Genomic DNA, 21934 nt, shown 5'->3' on the forward strand with positions numbered 1-21934 from the left:
TATAAGCTAGTTTTAGATGTAGTGATGGAGAGTTTTCAACTCTGTGCCAAGGATTTTAGGCCTTACGCTAGAGTTGAATGAGAGTTGTGTTTTTCAGCATCTTGGTGATGTTATTGGACCTATAATTTAGACTAATGTTGATGAAGTAGAGAAATGATGCATTTGAGATGAGGACACTAATTGGGAGGCTAAGATAGTGTAGGTAGGAGATAGTTTTACTGAAAAGAGTTTTAGCTGAGGCTGTTATTTTAAAGGGATGCTTGAGCTGAATCTTGAAATAAAAGGAGGATTTATTCAGGCCTAATGGGGTGGATAAGTATTCTAGACCAAGGGCATGGTGTGATCGGAGACATGGAGACATATGGGAAGACAACAGATTCCGGGAAATGCAAGAGTCTCAGTGTGGAGGATTGTGGGGCCAGGATGAAGCTCAGGAACTAAATGGGAACTAGCTTTGAGTCTTATCCTAAATCTTTTGGGGAGAATTTAGAGATTTTAAATATTGAGATTTGTAGTATAGGAAAGAGACTAAGAGGAAAAAAATCGTAGGAAAAAACTTTGGGCAGTGATTTGAAAGTCAGTGGATTCAAAATTTTTAGAATTTAGGTTACAGAATACTTTCATATACATTATCTTATGTAACTTTTCCAACTTTAATGGGTAGGAAGAATATTATTATATATTACTAATACTTACCTCCAAAATGTTTGTTTTACCCTCAAATTCTTAAAGTTGAAATAATCAGGAGCCTGATGAGAAAGAAGTATATATAAGAATCAAAAGTATTAACATAATTAAGCTTGATGAAGCTTTAAGTTTAGTTCTCATTTTCCTGAGAGCCAAGGCAAAAAGGAAGGCATGAAAATTGGTTACACTGTATGAAACTGCTCTTTTTTTAGGTCAGAACTGTCAATTTTGTATTTTTCTCATTCTCTAGTGGAAATATACATACCAGTCGTTCAAGAGAGGAAAATTTTGTTTAGAAGCAAAATTGTGTCAGAAAGTAAATCTTTTTACTTTTACAACATCTTAAATACTCAACAAATGAAGGATTTTTTTCATCTCATATTTTTACTATTTCCTCAAAAAAATCTGAAGGCATACTATTAAAGAAAAAGTCAGCTTATACTTGGGCCTAAATTGCTAAGACCTTGGAATATAGCTTTATATATAAATATATTTTCATGATGACCGAATGTCTTACATGCAGGGAAGTTAGAATATGTCTGTCCCTGAAGCAGGTCAGTTATTAACATGCCCACAGTGGTCGTACTTACTGGCTAGCAGCTATTGAGTGCTTACTGTGTGCCAAACACTGTTCCAAGCACTTCATGTTCATCTCCCACTCAGTCCGCACAACGATCCTATGAGGCAGAACTAATGTTACTTCCTTTTCACAAATGAGAAGCCAAAGCACAGAGAGGTTGAGTTGTGCAGTAGGTCGTGGAGCTGGCAAGTGCCGGAGCCATGACTTGAATGCAGATGTGTTTCCAGCGCCCCATTCTAATCCACTCTTTAGACTGTCTCCCAGCATAGTAATGCCTAATGATTCATGAGATTGTTGCTCCCAGCTAGACTTTTGAAATAAGCTAGATTATAATCTATTTAAGGGTAAGAACCTAAAATGTGTTTTTACCTAGGTTCTAGTGGAAAAGAATATGAATTTACACTGGATACCAAATGAGCAGTTATGTGCAGGTTACGGTCTGTGTTTAAACCTTAGACACCTCTTCCCAGCTGCCCCGCAACCTACAGAGGGGCCAACCTACCTTCCCATGGAGGTGTTCCCCAGTTGGCTTGCAGACAAGTTTATGCGTGCTTCAAAATTCTCTTTGAATCTGTCCAAAGACCCCTAAATTAGTGCTCTGTTGAGAATTGAGTTTGACATAATAGAGCATGGCAAATTTGTTGTTCTAAATAAGATGACTGAGATCAGAAAGTTAAATTACTTGCCCATTAGTCAAATATAGGACTTTTTAATTATAAGTTATTTATCACAATACAAGGTCCGAAGGAATAAAATTAAATCTTAACCTTTTATGACTTTCAGAGACCCGTAAGGAGGTCAAACTTGAAGGAGCAATATTCCATCGTATATGTATACCACATTTTCTTTATCCTTTCGTATGTTGAACACTTGGGTTGCTTTCATATCTTGGATATTGTAAATAGTGGTGCTATGAACACTAGGGAGTGTTTTTGTGTTTTCTAGATATATACCTAGGAGTGGAATTGCTGGGTCATATGGTAGTTCTATTTTTAGTTTTTTGAGGAGTATTCATCCTGCTTTCCATAATGGCTGCACCATTTTACATTGCCACCAACAGTGTATGAGAATTCCCTTTTCTCCACATCCTTGACAACATTTGTTATTTGTAGACTTTTTGATGGTAGCCATTCTGATAGGTGTGAGGTGATTTCTCATGTGGTTTTAATTTACATTTCTAATGATTACCAGTTTTGAGCATCTTTTCATGTGCCTATTGGCTATCTGTATGTCTTCTTTGGAAAAATGTCTGTTCAGATCTTCTGCCCATTTTTTGATTTGGTTGTGTTTTGTTTTGTATTTTAATATTCAGTTGTATGAATTGTTTATGTATTTTGGATATTACCCCTTGTTGGTCATATCATTTGCAAATATTTTCTCCCATTCAGTAGGTTGTCTTCATTTTGTCAATAGTTGCCTTTGCTGTGCAGAATCTTTTAAGTTTAATTAAGTCTTATTTGTTTATTTTTGCTGCCTTAGGAGACAGATCCAGTAAAATAGTGCTACGATTTGTCAAAGAGTGTTCTGCGTACGTTGTTGTCTAGGAGTTTTATGGTTTCAGGTTTTACATTTAGTTCTTTCATCTATTTTGGGGTTATGTCTGTATATGTTACAAGGAAATGCTCTAATCTTACTATTTTACATGCAGCTGTAGAGTTCTTTCAGCACCACTTATTGAAGACACTGTCTTCTCTCCATTGTATAGTCTTGCCTCCTTTGTCATAGATTAATTAACCATAGGTGTGCTGGTTTATTTCTGGGCTTTCTATCCTGTTCCATTGATCTGTGTCTACTTTTGTGCCATTACTGTGCTGTTTTGACTACTATAGCTTTGTAGTATATAGTCTGAAGTCAGAGAGGGTGACCTCTAGTTGTGTTGTTTTTCGTTTTGTTTTGTTTTGTTTTGTTTTTCTCTCAAGCTTGCTTTGGGAATTCAGGGTCTTCTGTGGTTCCACATTAATTTTAGGACTATTTCTCCTATTTCTGTGAAAAATGTCCGGGGTATTTTGATAGCGATTGCGTTACATTTGTAGATTCCTTTGGGTAGTAAGGCCATTTTAGTAGTATGTATTCTTCTAATCCAAGAGCATGGAATATCTTTCCATTTCTTTGTATCATCTTTAATTTCCTTTTTTCAGTGATTTCTAGTTTTCAGTGAATAGGTCTTTCAATTTGTTGGTTAAGTTTGCTCCTAGGTACTTCATTGTTTTTGATGCGATTTTAATCAATATATTTTTTTTTACTTTCTCTTTTGATAGTTCATTATTAGTGTACAGAAAAACAGCAGATTTCTATATATTAATCTTGTGTCCTGCAACTTTACTGAATTCATTTATTGGTTTTAATAGTTTTTTGGTGGAGACTTCAGAGTTTTCCATATAAAGTATCATGTCATCTGCACATAGTGACAATTTACTTCTTCTCTTCCAATTTAGATGCCTTTTATTTCTTTTTCCTGTTTGATTGTTGTGGCTACGACTTCTAATACTATGTTGAATAGAAGTGGCGAGACTGAGCCTTCTTGTCTTGTTCCTGAATTTAGAGGAAAGGCTTTCAGCTTTTTACCATTAAGTATGATGTTAGTTGTAGGTTTGTCATAAATGGCTTTTATTATGTTGAGATATGTTCCCTCTATACCAATTTTGTTAAGAGTTTTTATCATGGCTGGATATTGAATTTTGACAAATGCCTTTTCTGTGTCTATTGAGATGATCGTGTAATTTTTTCTTCCTTTTGTTATGTGGTGTATCACATTGATTAATTTGCCAAAGTTGAACCATCCTGGCGTCCCTAGAATAAATCCAACTTGACATGGTGTATGATCATTTCTGTATATTGTTGCATTTGGTTTGCTGATATTTTGTTGAGGAATTTTGCATCTATATTCATCAAAGATACTGTCTTGTAATTTTTTTTTTTTTGTAATGTCTTTGTCTGACTTTGGTACCAGAGTAATAGATGGTGGCCTCATAGATTGAATTTGGGAGTGTTTTGTCCTCTTCAATTTTGGGGAATAATTTGAGAAGGATAGGTCTTAGCTCTTCTTTATATATCTGGTAGACTCCCCCTGTGAACTGTCCAGGCCTGGATTTTTGTGTGCTAGAAGTTTTTGGTTTTATTTTTTTTTCTTTTTCTTTTTAACAGATTCAATTTCTCTACTACTGATCAGTCCATTTCTTCTTGACTTAGTCTTGGTAGGCTGTATGTTTCTAGAAATTTGTCGATTTCTTCTAGGTTGTCCAGTTTGTTGACAGATAACTGTAATATTCTCTTATGATTTTTTGTATGTCTATTGGTTGTTGTTTCTCCTCTTTCATTTCTTATTTTATTAGGTTCTCTCTTCTTAGTAAGCCTGGCTAAAAGTTTATCAATTTTGTTTATCTTTCCAAAAACTAGCTCTTGGTTTCATTGATCTTTTCTATTGGTTTGTTTGTTTTGGTTTGGTTTCGTTTTTTGTTTTGTTTTGTTTTTTTTAGTTTTGTTGTTGTTGTTGTTGTTGTTTTGGTCTCTATTTTATTTATTCCCTCTCTGATCTTTATTATTTCCTTCCTTCAGCTGACTTTGGGGTTTGTTCTTCTTTTTCTGTTTCCTTTAATTGGTAGGTTAGGTTGTTTATTTGAGATTTTTCTTGTTCTTAATGAAGGCCTGCACTACTGTAAACTTCCCTCTTAGAATTGCTTTTGCTATGTCTCATAATTTTAGAGAATTCTGTTTCCATTTTCATTTGTCTTGAGATATTTTCAGATTTTCTCTTTGATTTCTTCACTGATCCATTGGGTTTTTTTAGTAGCATGTTGTTTAGTCTCCACGTGCTTGTTCTTTTCCCATTTTTCTTTCTGTAATTGATTTCTAGTTTCATACCATTGTGGTAGGAAAACATGCTTGATATAATTTCTCACCTCTTAAATTTGCTGAGAATTGTTTTGTGGCCTAGCATGTGATCTGTCCTGGAGGCTGCTCCATGTGCTCTTGAAAGGAATGTGTATTTTACTGTTTGGGGAATGTAATGTCCTATATATATTTATTAAATCCAATTGGTCTGTTGTATCATTTAAGACTACTGTTGCCTTGTTGATTTCCTGTCTGGATGATCTATCCATTGATGTCTGTGGGGTGTTAAAATTCTCTAATCAGACAAGGGGGCTCATCTCCCCTGTGTAGGACCCCCAGGACTGGAGCACCCAATCTCTGGCTCTTACCACTTTTTCCTCAGAATGGGTCTCTGCACATGTATTCTCACTTTTCTTCTGAGTCCTCTCTTCCAGGAGCACAGAATTATGTAAAATTGGTTTACAGTGTTTCTTGTTTTATTATAATTTAGGATTACTATATAATTGAAAATTGACTATTAGTTGGATTTGCCACCTTCTTCCCTGTCCAAACCACAAAATAAGATCAAGCACCAGATTCTTAACAAAAACAAAATGAAAAAACAAAACAAAACAAAACATAAAAAAACCTCGTGTGAAAAAGCTTGTTCAGGTGCAAAGTAACTTGGTACAGATAGTTAAAGAAGCTTTTTCCTCAGTATTAAAACTGATTATTGTCTTTTTGAGTACTCTTAATTCCTACTTATAAAACATTATGCAGAAGATTTTAAAACACACTTTGTTTAGTTGGATGTCAAGTACCAGTGTAATTTTAAATGCTAGTGGCTTTTGTTTTGAGGCTTTTTTAATCTAAGGTTTAATTATAATACATACAAAGTTGAAATTGAGAGTGCTCACAAAGGATTCAACAGATACAGAAATCAGCCAGAAACAAGATAGAGTCAAATAATTTAAAAACAAAGAGGAAATTAAAGTTTATCTAAACCAAGCCTTTTCATTCTATCATTGAGTTAAATGAGTCCCAGAAATGTTATGTGTCTGCAGTGCACTCAGCTAATTTGTGCCAAAGTTCCCATTATGATCCCCCTTACCTGCCTCAGGAGCAGTTAGTATATTAGGTAATATAACAATGAAAAATACCTCTCTTTGTTTTTATATCAGTATGGTGTTACTGACCCATCCTCCCCAAGGTTTGAAACGGGTCTTTTTATCCCTAGAGTTAGTGATGAATTTATCCAGCCTCCTCTACCAGTATTCCAGTTCCTCTTAGAATCAGTGGCATGGAGTTGCCTGATAGTTGACAAGGGTCTGCATCTATAACCAAGAAACTAGTTTGTCTTGCAAAAAGAATCATTGATTTCACTTAAATTGATCATATGGTTTTGGCCTTATCACAAATATACTTTTACTAAGAAATTCAAGTAGTTTACTCATAGATAACGTCTATAATTAGTATCCATAGTTATTCTAGTTAGAGACTGAATATGTCCACATGAACCTTATGAGAGATGAGAAAGGCAACATTGGAACAACAGTCTCTAATGCAGAGACGGTGTACATTTAATTTCTAACTTACATATTTATCAATTATTCTTAAGATATTTCCCAGGTAAACATTATTGAGAACGACACCAGCATATAAGAAGTGTTATTACTTAAAGAAGTTGATTTCAGCCTCTTTTTAACGTTAAAATATTTGCAGAATTTGCTGTGGTCATGAAGTGTATTAATGGGAAAAGAATTCTTTTAAATATAAAAATATGTATTCCTTGAATGTTACTGCTTGTTTCTGTGAGGTAATTTAACTCAGAAATGTATTGGTACTTGAGATATCTAGCTCCTCACTTTCAGTGATTCATAAATTCTGTACTTTTAAATTTACTTGGATTCTCCTGTACCTCAGATACTTACTGATTTTTTTTTAACCAGTGGTAAAGTATTTTGACTATCTCTGTGAATACAACAGAGATACAAGACAAGACAAATAGGAACTCGACATGTACACAGTACTGTCTAGTAACACGTAGCTCCACACCAACATCCTTCCTTCTTTCCCAACACGAATAAGTCACTTTATATTGGAGTGGGAAGGGGGGAGGGGGGCACTGGGGGAGGATCCTGTTAAAAAGAGGAGGTTAGCAAAGCTTCCCCTTTCCAAAAGAATATTCAGTTCCATCTACTCAAATCTTGTACTCCAGCCATGCTAATCTGTGATGTTTTCCCAGAACCTTTTCTGCCTTTTTTCCACCTCAGCTTTTGTTACTGCCTTACTTTTTACGTACAACCCTCTCCATAATCCACTTATTAAAACGCTACCTCGTTTCCTTGAACTCTTTATTTCTGGCAGGAAGAAACCTCTCCTTTCAGGTCTGACTCATGGCTTCATAATACAGCTATTTCTTTAAAATCTTAACATTCTATTTATCAGTCAGGCTCACATGTATTATGCTAGCAGCTTTCTTATACATTGTCTCTATTTTCCCCAATTGCCTAATGAGGGACTTTCACAGGACAATTGTTAAGTAAATATTTGAAAGATGAAAAAAAATTAAATTAATTAATGTTTGAATCTTACTGATGAATCCTTGAATACAGAGAGCCCAATCTGTTGCTTCTAGTTAGGGAAGTAAATACACAAAAATATTGCACAGTTACAATTTGCGTGTGTCTCTCTGCGTGTGTGTCTCTGTGTGGGAAACATTTTAATACACACACACACACGCACACAAGCGATCGGGGTGATGGCTGCGTTGAGTTCTTCTGAAACCACTCTCCTTGGCTTTGTAGGTGGTGGTCTTCCCTCTGTGCACACATGTCTGTATCCAAATTCCCTCTTCTTATAAGGACACCAGTCATATTGCATTAGGCCCATCCTAAAGACCTCATTTTAACTTAAATATTTTTTTAAAAACCTATCTCCATATATCGTTAAATTCTGAGGTACAGAGAGTTAGGGCTTCAATATATATGTATTCTGAGGAAAGGGAGGAGGAACCCTGTTTAGTTCATAACAAGAACTAAGTGGTAAGTTCTAGGTTCATTGTGTGTGTGTGTGTGTGTGTGTTTAAATGCTCTTGATTATTAAGTAAATGAAGTAATTTTAACATGACAAATGGCATATTTATTGGTTTAATTTAGGAGATATTTGAATGATCAGTTTACTTTAAAAAAAAAAAAAAAACCTAAGTGGAAATAAGAAAAAGTGAATTGTAGTTCTGATGCCAACATTCACTGAATTTATTTGACTAGGATTTATTGAGTACTTACTTAAGGCATTTTGCTGGGCAGTGATACTAGCTATAATGTTGAGCAAGCCCTGAACTATTATTTCTCATCTGCAAGACAATGATTAGAAATCTCTTTAACTTACCTCATGAGATTGTTCCACAAATAAAATAAGAAATAAATGAAAGTCCTTTGAGAGTGTAAATGTGCTAGCCAAGTCATTATTAATGGGATTTAAAAGAATAAATCCTATTTTTTCTTTTTGTTTCACCCTACAACTTACTATGAACATTTTACTCTTCATAAGTAGAAGTGCCAGCCACTTATTAGTGGGGAATTCTTTTTTTTTCCCCTTTTTTCAGGGAGGAGGGTGCCTAGGTTTATTTATTTATTTGTTTTAAGGAAGGTCCTGGCCTATATGCTAGGCGGGCACTCTACCACTGAGCTATACCCTCCCCCTCAGTGGGAAATTCTTAACATATTGAGTGTTGTCAAATTCATGACATCAACTCTGTTGTAACAAAGACATGGGGTCTGACCACCTTAGTTTAGGATTCACCTCTTGCCTGTACTAGCTGAGGAAACCTGCGCAAATCATTTAACCTCAAGATTTATTTACTCATTTGTAACTGAAATATACTCATTTCACAAGTTACTATTTATAAGGAATAAATATGATAGCATATAGTCATTTGGTAAACTATAAATCACTATCAAAATATAAAATAATGGCATTATATTATTTAAAATATAATGTTGAAGTGATGCAGCAATCCATTAATGAGCTGTTATTTAAATTGAAATGAGCAGTGTCAATGCCTAAGTATATTATGTTTACTTTATCTTAAAATTGTTCATTTCCAATAGATGTGCTACACAAAAGATGGAGCACAGTGTCTTCACCAGAAAGGGAGATCACCCTGGTGAACCTGAAAAAAGATGCAAAGTATGGCTTAGGTAAGTCACTAAGATTGTTAAAGATCTGAGAATTGAAAGAGAAAAAGTGGATCGTGTAGCGTTGGCGTTGAGGCACCGGCCCACTCTGCCCATCTGCATCCCCTAAACCCACACGGCCAGCCAGGAAATGCCAAAGATGAAATGCTTACAAGCAATATTTCCACCAAATTTAAGTCCCATCTCACAAGCATTACCTACTAAATCGTGTTTGATACGAGTCTACACATCTGTGTCTCAAGCAGGGTAGTCATTAGTCCTTGAAAGCACCAATAGCACGAAGATCTTTTTTTTTTTTTTTTTTTTACTTATTTTTTATTGAGGTATAGTTGATTTACAACAATACATAAGTTCCAGGTATATAACATAGTGATTCACAATTTTTTTAAACATTCTTTTATTGAGTTATAGTCACTTTACAATGTTGTGTCAAATTCCAGTGTAGAGCACAATTTTTCAGTTATACATGAACATACATATATTCATTGTCACATTTTTTTTCACTGTGATGATTCATAATTTTTAAAGGTTATACTCCATTTATAGTTATAAAATACTGGCTATGTTCCTATGCTGTACAGTATATTCTTGTAGCTTATTTATTTTATATATACCAGTTTGTACGTCATAACCTCCTATCCCTATGTTACCTCTCCCCGTGAAGATCTTTTTAAAATGTGCTGTTTCACAGGATTTCAAATTATTGGTGGAGAGAAGATGGGAAGACTGGATCTCGGTGTATTTATTAGTTCAATCACCCCTGGAGGACCAGCTGACTTGGATGGGTGCTTAAAGCCAGGTACTTTAAATTTAGGAAATTTCTAGATACTTACTGACAGGCATGAATTTGCAAGACAGTGAAAGTAGAACTTTGGCAAAACAAAAATAATGAAGGGGAGGTGACATTTCTAAGATTTAGCGTGAATTTCTCTTTGTTGTTGAAAATACTGGACTGTCTGTTGTTACAGGAGACCGTTTGATATCTGTGAATAGTGTCAGTCTGGAAGGGGTCAGCCACCATGCTGCAATTGAAATTTTGCAAAATGCACCCGAAGACGTGACACTTGTTATCTCTCAGCCAAAAGAAAAGATATCCAAAGGTAATGTTGTGACTGTCTCTTAGCTGTATGTTCTATCTCACTTTCCACAAGAACTTCAATACCTTGGACAATAAATTGGGTTTAAGCTTCTTATATTCTTTCAGGAAATGTGGTATGTGCAGTTCTGATTGCTTTAATTCTATACATTGGTATAACTTTCATTCATCACTTCTAGGATTCTGTCTCATTCCTCTTTAGTAACATACGCATAAAAATGGATTTGTTGTGCAAAATCAATGTCACTTCAGTAAATTTTGAATAGTCAGTGCATTCCATCACTTCTTAGGCCAAATCAGAAATAAAATTCTTAATCATTGCCTAATTAATATAGTTATATAATCATTATCTTTGAAGTCCTGGCCTGAACCCAATTATAAAAGGAAAGGGTACCAGTATACCAGAAATTTAAAAGCAAGACCATATCATTTTGTCTCATAATCCCTGCCATTAGCATGTTGTTGGAAAAACGACACTTGACAGTGATCAGATGACTTGAGTTTGAGCCATGCCTGGGCCACTTATTAGCTATATGACTTAAGTTCTCTTGAGCTATGGTTATTTTTCTTTCTTTAAGAGGATACCGTGACCTCAGCCCTGCCTTGTCTGTCTTGCACAGTGTTGTCATGAGGATCAAGCTGGGGGCAGTGTTTGAAAGAAGCACACATGGGACGTGCAGTGCAGCGGCCAGTGGGAAGGGCTCAGAGTCTGGGGTCAGACTCTGTCTCACTGCCTAACACTGTACACTTCGTTATTGACATCTAGGAACTCTGTGTATATTATTTAAGTTTTCCTTGGTTTTGCTTGCCATTTAAAGCTCTTCATTTCTAATAAATTTGCAGTGTGTAAATTCTTTTACACATATCACCTGTGGTTTGTGTCTTAGGAGAGTGTCCCCAAGTGGCTTTTTTAAAGAACTGTGTACGTAAGGAGTATGGAGTTGCCGTCCTTGATAATTCCTTGGAGACCAAAATTGCAGTCTGGTAGGACAATATAAAACAAGTATATAAATAACCATTAAATAAGGGTCAAGGATTTTTGGAGACTTAGATTATCTCTAGTTAGGGAATTAAGAAAGTCTTCACAGGGGACTCACTTGAAATAGGTCTTGGAGAATGAAAATGGGGAGTTAAGGCTAAGGGGGTGTGCATTTCATTAGAAGTTGCAGAAAGAATGACCAAAAGAGGGAGCCAAGGAAACAGAAAGCATGTGCTACATCTGTTGGGTCCTTGTCATGGTTCCAGGCCCCGGGTCAGGTGTTGTGCATGTGTTATCCTGTGTAAAATCTTTTCAACGATCATCAGGGAACATTGTGTGTGAATATAAGCACAGACGTGTGTCACTAACCTGTTTTACTCATTGGTGGATTTTGACTTTTTAGTGCCTTCTACCCCTGTGCGCATTGCCAATGGCATGAAAAACTACATGAAGAAACCTTCTCACATGCAAGACAGTGCTGTAGATTCTTCTGAGGATCACTGCTGGCAACATGGCACCCCGAGGCACATCTCAGAGAGCTCATTTGTGCTGTCTGGGGGCCTGCGGGAAGGAAGCCTGAGTTCTCAAGATTCCAGGACTGAGAGTGCCAGCTTGTCCCAGAGCCAGGTCAATGGTTTCTTTGCCAGCCATGTAGGTGACCGAAGCTGGCAGGAATCACAGCATGGCAGCCCTTCCCCATCTGTAGTATCCAAAGCCACTGAGAAAAAGCGGACTTCTACTGACAGTAACCGAAGCAAAGCTAAAAACACCAGCCTATCTGACGCAGCAGATCACTCTGATCGTGGAGATTCCGACATGGATGAAGCCACTTACTCCAGCAGTCAGGATCATCACACGCTAAAAAAGGCATCGTTTATTTGAGTCTTTTTTTTTTTTTTTTTTTTTTGATTTAACAAAGCAAAGAACAGCAAATATATTACAGAGCAGAATAATCCACTCTAAACTGAGTACATTATTCTGGAAAGGAGGAATCGTTTATACATTGCTACTAACTACTGCTGCATTTGATGCTAACTTTCAGAGAAATTAGCAGCTTCAAATACTAACTCCAAAATGGCTATTATTCTGGGAACTTGGCTATATGATTACACAAAGCAATGATTATGATTGTTTTCTACAAATTGTTTATCTCTTTCATACTTACTATTTATATTAATAAGAGAATTTAATATCTGAAAAAAATTGTTCCTAAATAATTCATATAGTGGGAGGTTGACTTTACTATTGATGGCCTACTATTCTGAAGTTCTGAATGTATGATCATAAGGACAACATAGAAAATTGCTCGTTTCCTAGAAATTTTAGAAATGATGTAAGTTTGAACTCATATTCACAAGCAGATTCAGAAGAGGACCTTAAACCCTTTGTTAACTGAAAAGCCAGCATTCCTCCTCGTAAGAGAGTTATGCCCTTATAAACGGGGCTTAGCTGTTGTGCCTATGTTTATACTGGATTTATAAACATTAGCAAAGTAAACATGAAGGCTTCTCACCTTAAAGGCCCAAGTTAAAAGCTGTTGTTTGATATATATTGATTTTTAAAGCAAATGGAAATACTTTAAATTTGAGTGTATAAAAAGCATTGGATGAGGATAGTGTGAATGCCAGAGTTGAGCTGTTTTCTGGGCTTCCCTCTGCCATAAACGTTTGACCTAAAGCAAACCCTTTAATCTCTAGACCTCAAATTCCTCAACCATAAACTGTGAAGTCATTGGATTAGATGATCCCTAAGATTGCTTCCAACCCTCATGATCTTTGAATCCAGTCTTAATATCTTGTTTTTTCTTAATTTTTCCAAAAAACACATATTGATCTTCCATTAATAATTCAGTTTGACTCTAACAAGAAATCCTTCTGTTTGTTTTTCTTTGTTAAGGAATCTTCCTCCTCAATGAATACATCCAACAAAATGAATTTTAAAACTTTTCCATCATCACCTCCTAAACCTGGAGATATCTTTGAGGTTGAACTGGCTAAAAATAATAACAGCTTGGGGATAAGTGTCACGGTACTGTTTGACAAGGTTTTCAAATGTTTTCTCTTCTCCATTTCCAGCAGCCTATTGTGTGCCAGTTTATTCACTGAATAATTTTGCTTCAAAAGGGAAACTTGTCAAATATTCCCAAAATTAAGCATTGAATTATAACTTAAAACTTTTTCTGAAAACTTAAGTGTGCTGGTCACTTTTTCCTGTGGTTTGAAAGAAATTAGACAAATGCTATTTTTTTCCTCCATAGTTTTCATACTTGCTTAATCTGAATACAAGACTCAGAAAATATAAAATTATAAAATTAATAAGTATGCTTTGTATACATTTGACAGCTTCTGCATAAGCATGGAATAATACATTTTAACCTACATCATAAATAATTAAAGTCGAATGTATATTTATATGCCCTTTCTCTTTGTAATACATCTTATAAATATGATTAGTATCTTAAAATTAGAGGTTCCCAAGAATATATGTAGTACTTTTAAAGTAGTTGAAATATAAGCATCAGCTATTTGGTGAAATTACTTTAGAATTCTGTTAGTGAATATATTTTACCCTAAAGTAGAACATTATCATTTATGACATTTGAAGGATATTGTTAGTTATAAAAAGCCATTTAGAAATAACGCAGAAACAGCACTATTAACATATAGAGACCAAAACGAAAAACTAATTTTCTAGCAGTTTTTAAAATACCATAACTCTAAGACAATTTTTCCTTGACTCATGAGATTTGCTTTCAGATTAGCAAATATGACTTGAAATATTTTATTTCATATGCTGTTGTTTTTTTCTGACAGTTCTATTTGCAAACTAATTTTGCATGGATGGATTTTGCTTTCTGCTTGTGCCTAATGCATGGTATAGGGTTAAAAAAGGAAAAGCAACTCAAGATCTGCCGTGTTGTTATTTTCTGAATAAAGAGTTTTCCTAAAAAGTAATTGCTTTAACATTTGGAAAACTTAGCTAGAAATATTCATGGGAATTACAGTAATTGCATGTGCTAATATGATTCTGCTGCTTTTGGCTTTGATAAATTGAATGCTTTCTAGGTCTCAGATTTGAAAGATAAAGTGTGACATTTTTCACATTACAAAATGATATTCTGTCTTTTTCCACTTAGGGAGGTGTGAATACCAGTGTCAGACATGGTGGCATTTATGTGAAAGCTGTTATTCCCAAGGGAGCAGCAGAGTCCGATGGCAGAATTCACAAAGGTAGAGTGTTTGTGTGTGTAATTACATAAAGGGAATTACATGCAGGATCATCACTTCAACAAGTACAGAAGAAACTGGAATGTCGATACAGACCTTCAAATGATTCATAATATAAAATAAGAATATACCAATTAGGACTGCAGCATTAAAAAGCTCCTTGATGTAATTCCTAAAACTCTTCTTTCTAGCTTATTCTCTAGTATCAGAAAATATCTGCAGTGTTTTAGTTCATGTCTTGTACTTTCTAAGAAGCAAAACGGGAAAGGGATAGTGCCCTGGCCAAAGCACTGACATCTGCAGCCCAGTAAGAACTAACTAGGTTAGTTCCCTCCAGTCTCTCTGCATTTGTAGTACAGCTTATCTTTTTTCCATGATTTAAATTGGTTTTATACTATTTACAATACCTTCTTCTAAAAGGTACCTAGGATGAGCCATAGAATTGGGAAAGAAATTAAATATGTATTAAAGAAACTCTGTGACACGGTTTTGTCAAGAATTTGTCTTTCCTCGAGCAAATGAGTACAAAACAAGACCACAAGATATTAAAGAGCATGTAAAATCTTCATTTTATGATTTGCTTCTTTCAACATTACTGCCTAATTTATAGGTGATCGTGTCCTCGCTGTCAATGGAGTTAGTCTGGAAGGAGCTACTCACAAGCAAGCTGTGGAAACCCTGAGAAACACAGGACAGGTAATAGATCCTTATACCACCCTTTTAAGATCCCTTAGCAGAATGTAATAATGTGCGAATAATACCAGTTTCACTATCTCCAGATTTGTTAATCAAGAAACAAAGCCTGACTCATGGAAACATTCTCGTATTGTTTTTCTTACAATTTGGAAGTGAGTATTATGACAGGGATTTTCATTGAGGAAGCTGACTTTCTATTTCACATTAGCCTTTAATATCCAGAGATCTGACAGGAGGAGGGGGATGGATTGCATTTATAATTCTTCTCTTAAACATTTACAGACATCTAGTGGTTTTCATTTCTAGTTATCCTTCAGCCCAAAGTCTAAATTCACATTGCTCTAATACATTTTGATTTAAGATGTTTACCAAATTATTTATAATGGTCTTTATAAGGGTAGTGCTGATTTTATCCTAATACCCTAATTTTCTCTAACATGGTTATATTATTTTTATAATAGAATTTTTTCTTTCTAACCATTTATCTTTTCATACAGAAAATAATAAAAACTTAATTTTGAAATTCTCAATCCCTTGCTTTTGTTGCTCTGTTTTTTTCTCCATCTGTGTTTTGGTGGACCAGGTAGTTACCTTAAATGATTTTGTACCCTCAACTGTACAAAGTCCTGAAAACTTACCTACTTTCTTATGATTCTTCATAGCTAATGAAGTGCTCTTCTATTTGTCCAGGTGGTTCATCTGTTGTTAGAAAAGGGACAATCTCCAGCATCCAAAGAACATGTCCCCGTAACCCCACAGTGCACCCTTTCAGATCCAGATGCCCAAGGCCCAGCCCTAGAAAACATGACGAAGAAAATAACGCTTGTCAAAGATTACAGCTTTGTTACTGAAGGTCAGACCGTGGGAGCCTGTCATCTTACCCTAAACTTATTCCTGGATTATTCAAAACGAGTTTTACATGTTGGATCACAATTCATGCCTGGCTGGGTGTCTTTAATTATTCTTGTCAAGTGTAAATAATAATCTGATGCAGCACTATACTGAATTATTTTTAATTTGTTTTCTTTGGTGGGGGGTAACTGGGTTTATTCATTTATTTATTGTTAATAGAGGTACTTGAGATTGAACCTAGGACTTCGTGCATGCTAGGCAGGCACTGAACCACTGACCTATATCTTCTCCCCTCCCTTTTTTTTGTTTTAAGAAACAGACACATTTTAAGTTCTTAAAGTCTGAAAGGCTTTGGATAATGAAATCATATATGAATCAAATTATAGACATTTAATAGTGCCTTAAATAGTTGTAAAATTCAAAATAAAATTTGTAAGGGAAAAAAATAAATACAAATAATTGCCTAGAATGGGTTCAAACCCACATGAAACCTTGGCTTTTACATTTTCTATTTGTCTGTTAAATTTCATGGACTTGTGAAGCTAACCCGGGGTAGAAATTCACCCAATAGTTCACAGATACTGATCTTTCTTGCAAACTTTGCCAGCCTTTGGATATACCTACCACTAACTGGTAGTCAAATCAGAAAATTAAGACTGATGTAGAAGTGAGTTTTTCATAAGGCTAAATTTGTTGATAATACAGAAGTGCCTTTTACTTTAAGAGTCCATCTGTCTTCCTTTTGAGGAGCATTAATGTCCTTGGTGGTGGTATATAGTCATTGTTTTGCTTTTATTTCAAATGTTTATATCATTATACAAATGTTAATAGTGCTGAATTAGTCCCTCAAATAAGGAGAAAATACAACCCAACCTATGTTATCTTTGCTGATTATGAAAATAAAATCTGCTTATCCACTCTGTCCTACTGCCCCATGTCCTTTATTTCTTCTATTGCTCTTTCTTTAAATATGTGTTTTTCATCCTTTCTTGGTTATTCTTTTAGTTTCTTTTGAAACTAAATTTTCTTAATGATAAAGAGTATGAAGTAGGATTTGAATGTAGAATAAGGGTACAGCAAGTACATATAAAGTTGTAAATAGAGTGGAAATGGGCTTTTTAAAATGTATCTGAGTATATATGTGTATATGTTCATATGTATACACAACACATTAAAAATATTTAAATTTTTTGGATATCTTTTTTTCTCCAGAGAACACATTTGAGGTGAAATTGTTTAAAAACAGCTCAGGGCTCGGATTCAGTTTTTCTCGAGAAGATAACCTTATACCTGAACAAATGAATACCAGCATAGTAAGGGTTAAAAAACTCTTTCCTGGACAGCCAGCAGCAGAAAGTGGAAAAATAGATGTGGGAGATGTTATCTTGAAAGTGAACGGAGCCTCTTTGAAAGGACTGTCTCAGCAGGTGAGCCCCCAGCATATGGAATGTAGCATTTTTAATGGGATGGATTGGCCTTTGAGAATGATTTCATAATGCTGTTTAACTGTATCTTCATTTGTCATTCATGGTACCCCCAGGAAGTCATATCCGCTCTCAGGGGAACATCTCCAGAAGTATCCTTACTTCTCTGCAGACCTCCACCTGGTGTGCTACCGGAAATCGATCCTGCTCTTCTGGTGAGACTTATGAGACGTAACTTACATTTGTGTAGAGTGTCATTTGAGTGATTACTTCAGCTATAGTGGTTTCATCATTGATTGATTTCCTGGGTTTCACCCCAGTTGCTTGTTTAGCTAGGGGTATTATCTTGAGTGGGTCACATAACCTCTTAGTACATTCTGTGTTTGTAATATAAGGTAATTCAATTCACTTTCTCTTCTCTCCCTTCCAACTTTAGAATTCTAGGATTCTAGGATTTTAGGAATTTATATTCCAAATGTAAATAGAAAAAGACATAAAACAATGGTTACAAAAATCTTTTGTCCATTTCTTCATTGAGCCAGACTCAGAAATGTAATTCTCATTCTGAGCTAGTTTAGATGAAAATAAGAATTATTTAAGATTGGGGGGGGCGGGGTATAGCTCAAGTGGTAGAGTGCATGCTTAGCATGCATGAGGTCCTGGGTTCAATCCCCAGTACCTCCATTGAAAAACCAAATAAATAAACATAATTACCTTCCCCCTGAAAAAAAAGAAAAAGATTTTTTGCCTTCATTTTTAATACTGGAAATCACATAATAAACAATCTGTCCATTTCCCTTTCTTATGTTAAGGAATAGCTAAAAGGATCCAACATCTATTTTGGTAGTTAATTATAAATTGCATACTAATAGGTAAGAATCCATACATAGATGAATAATCATCTAATTGAAAGAGCCTTTGGCCCATCTACTTAAAATAGTGTTCTGTTACCAATGAACATGATCCCTGGGTGTGAAATGCAGGAGTGTCTGTCCCCGGAAACTTTAACCTCACTGTCAGGGAGAGGCAGGTAGTACTATAAGGACATTAATAGGAAAGTAACATTTCTGTCAGGTGCATTATAAATAGCATTTTAAGAGACTACATTGATTTTGGGCACCAGATAGGAAGAACTTTCTTGATGAGTGTATAAATTGATATAATCTTCCTGGAAAGCAATCTGGATATATTTAACAAGGCCTTTAAAAACATCCTATGTGCTGATTATAGAAAATTCTATTTCTATTATAGAAAATTACAAGGAAACAATGAGAAACTCAGGTGAAAATCTACATATAAAGAAGTTCTCCTAGATTTCTATTAATAGTGAAAAACTAGAAACAACTCTGTATCAAATAAAAGGAAAATTCTGAAATAAATTAAAGGTATAGCCGTCTGTAAGATTATTATACAGTTTTATGCAGTTGTTTTCAAAGTATATTTAAGGATCTCAGAAATTACTCATGGTAGAAATCTAAATTTTGCAAGCAGGATACAAAGTGCAATATATACTGTAACTCTGAATGAAAGTACAAGTTGTACAATATTAACAGTTACTGCTTTTATAGATTATTATTTCCTCTAATGAGCATAACTTATTTTTATTATCAAAAAATTAATTGAATATTTTAGTAGGAAGTGCTGTTGTTTAACATGTGCATTTTCAATTAAGTGTTCCAAAGTTAATATAAGTTGTCACACCCTGATCTCTTTAAATGTGTCCGTTCCAGACCCCACTGCACTCTCCAGCACAAGGACCTCCAAACAACACCAAAGACCCTCCTCACCCAGCCTGTGTGGAGCAAGGCACCAGCTCAGATGAAAATGAAATGTCTGACAAAAGCAAGAAACCGTGCGCATCCCCATCCAGGAGAGACAGCTACAGCGACAGCAGTGGGAGTGGAGAAGACGACCTTTTGAAAGCTCCAGCAAAGATACCAAACCTGAGCTGGAGTTCAGCTTTGCATCAGACTCTAAACAACATGGTGTCACAGGCACACAGTCAACATGAAGCACTCAGGAGTCGAGAAGACACCATTTGCACCATGTTTTACTATCCTCAGAAAATACCTAATAAACCAGAACCTGAGGACAGGTATTGTCAATCTTATGTGTAGCACTCAAAGCAGCTAGTTGTTGTTAGTAACATGAGCAACAACCTACATTTCACTAAGAATGAAATGTGTCTGTATGTGAACTTCACAAGTGTTAGGCAGAAGATGATTCTATTGGATATCTAGCCATTGGGTCTGATAGTTTTAGTCAGCAAACCCTGGTAAACTCTTCAGCCATTTGACCTGAACCGTGCTGCTCTCTTGAGCATATTTACTAGTAATTAGGGAAGTTTTTTGTATTTCACCATGATTCATATTTCTTAGCAGAAAGAGAAGAGACCTGTTTAGATAGTGGTGGGATGGGAGATTAGGGAGTAGAAATACAAAGGAAGCGGGAGGGAGGGAAGAGGTAGAGAGTTTGCAAAAGGTAGGACGTAAAAGAGCACAGAAGAAATGATTGAAAGCATAGATGAATACAAAAGGAAAGACTACATCTATACCTGTGATGCTTATTCATACATTTTATCGTTTGATTACAACTTTGTATATATTGAGGTCCATCTGTATTTGTTCAGTTTGGGGAGGGTTTCTTCCCCCTATTGTGTCATCCAAAATAACTACAGGAGTCAGACTTTCATTCTTTTCTTAATTTTTCTTTTTCTTACTATGCTGAAACACACATTAGGCTTCTGATAACATTAGCTTCAGCCTTGAATTAACAACTAAGAGTCAGAAGTATATTTATTTAACTTTTCTTACCAATTTATGCAGCTTAAAGAGCTGGACAGAAAATAAAAACCAGTAATGTTAGCACATAACAGATGTGAGATAAATTCATAGTCCAGAATCAGACAGAAAGTAGCTAGGATCTCAGTCAAAAGCAGATATAGATATCTGTTAAGCCTTTTCTGTTTGTGCCACAAACTTACTATATTGACACTGCCGTGTATTTCAAAGTAATCTTGCTTTGTCTCCATAGTGCTCCTCCTTCCCCTCGGCCCCCAGGGGGAGCTCCTGCGCAGGGTTGTCAACCCCAGTTGGGATCTGCTTCCACTAATGCAGGGGATAGATACCAGATACGTCACACTTCTGAGCCAGCTAGGCAAGAAAGCTTGACATCTTTGAAAAATGACTTGGAAAACCACCTTGAAGACTTTGAGCTCGTGAGTTGTTTCCTTTGTATGAAGCAAATTCTATATTTTCTCAAGTCAAATGTAGTCACACACAATTTCCCTTCAGGGAAAAGGGTATCTTTCAGATCAGCCTCATGTCTGTGTCCAGTAAGTAGATAATATATCTGGTATGTCTCTGCTGAGAATTAGGGGAAAAGGCAAAAAAACCCGGGTATAAATTCTGACTCTACCACTGACATGCTGCAGTTTGGCAGGTGCCCGTGGGCAAATTACTTAATTCTTCTGAGTCTTAGCAGTTTTAGCTATAAAGTGGGACTGATAACCTCATAGGATTGTGGTGAGGATTAAATGAAATTACATGTGTGGAGCACATAATATAGTACCTGCTGTTTCCCAAATTCTGATGATTACCTGTTTAATTTTTAATCAAGTTTGAATGTAATTTTGTCCTCCTCCACACTTTTTTTGTGGATGTCTAAATGGAATGCTTTTCATTGTACTAATAATCTTAAAACTTCAAAACCTACAAATTCAGTTTGAAAGCCAAATTTCCAAGAATAATATCCTTAACACTGGTTCAAAGTCATGCTTTTTCAATACTGCTTTTTACTATCTAAATAATAAATATTTATTGGAGGAAAATTAGAAAACAAAGAAAAAATTTAAAACCATTTACAATCTCATCACGTAAAAACCATAAGCATTTTGGAGTTAATCTTTCCAGATACTTTGTTTCCCTATAATTGTGTGTGTGTGTGTGTGTGTGTGAATGTGTGTAGCATCTACCTCTTCAATTTCACTCTTAGCAACAGAGTGAAAATAATCTTTGAGTAATTTTCTTAGAAACCTGTCATCTCTCCTGTAAGCTGTAAGCAACCTTTATGTCTCAGTTGAAATCTTAAAAAATATTTTTTTACACAACTAAATATATCAAGTTGTGATACTTAATCACCCAGACTTCATGTTTTTACCCCAAAAAAATCTTTTGTTGCTCTTGGCATGGATGTTTATATCTCATTATTCTGAACTGAAGCATGAGTAAGTTCTGTCTCAGCCATCTCTAGACAAACACATGTTGAATTTAAACCCAGCTTTAACATGGGCAGGGGGTGGGGGTGGGTGTCTGTCTAGAGCTTGGATATACCTAGCTCCTTCACTTCGTTGGGTTAAGTAACCTTCTAAGGTTTAGTGTCCTCT

The 21934-nt window shown here is 35.5% G+C and overlaps 1 protein-coding gene across 11 annotated transcripts in view; it reads left to right on the forward strand.

Annotated features, from left to right (window-relative positions):
- PTPN13 (protein tyrosine phosphatase non-receptor type 13) overlaps window positions 1-21934 on the forward strand; it is a 179621-nt gene that overhangs the window by 124515 nt on the left and 33172 nt on the right. For 6 of the 11 annotated variants that reach the window (XM_064486104.1, XM_064486111.1, XM_010983122.3 and 3 more), the window contains 12 exons: window positions 9190-9279; window positions 9968-10075; window positions 10245-10376; window positions 11755-12218; window positions 13248-13394; window positions 14488-14581; window positions 15189-15274; window positions 15965-16127; window positions 17339-17553; window positions 17667-17765; window positions 19281-19645; window positions 20584-20767. In XM_064486104.1, the coding sequence (XP_064342174.1) occupies window positions 9190-9279; window positions 9968-10075; window positions 10245-10376; window positions 11755-12218; window positions 13248-13394; window positions 14488-14581; window positions 15189-15274; window positions 15965-16127; window positions 17339-17553; window positions 17667-17765; window positions 19281-19645; window positions 20584-20767 (2147 nt within the window). The remainder of the gene's footprint in view (window positions 1-9189; window positions 9280-9967; window positions 10076-10244; window positions 10377-11754; window positions 12219-13247; window positions 13395-14487; window positions 14582-15188; window positions 15275-15964; window positions 16128-17338; window positions 17554-17666; window positions 17766-19280; window positions 19646-20583; window positions 20768-21934) is intronic. The other 5 variants (XM_010983124.3, XM_010983126.3, XM_010983130.3 and 2 more) reach the window with 2 other exon arrangements.

This window comes from Camelus dromedarius, chromosome 1, assembly GCF_036321535.1.
Source record: "Camelus dromedarius isolate mCamDro1 chromosome 1, mCamDro1.pat, whole genome shotgun sequence".
Lineage (NCBI taxonomy): Eukaryota > Metazoa > Chordata > Mammalia > Artiodactyla > Camelidae > Camelus > Camelus dromedarius.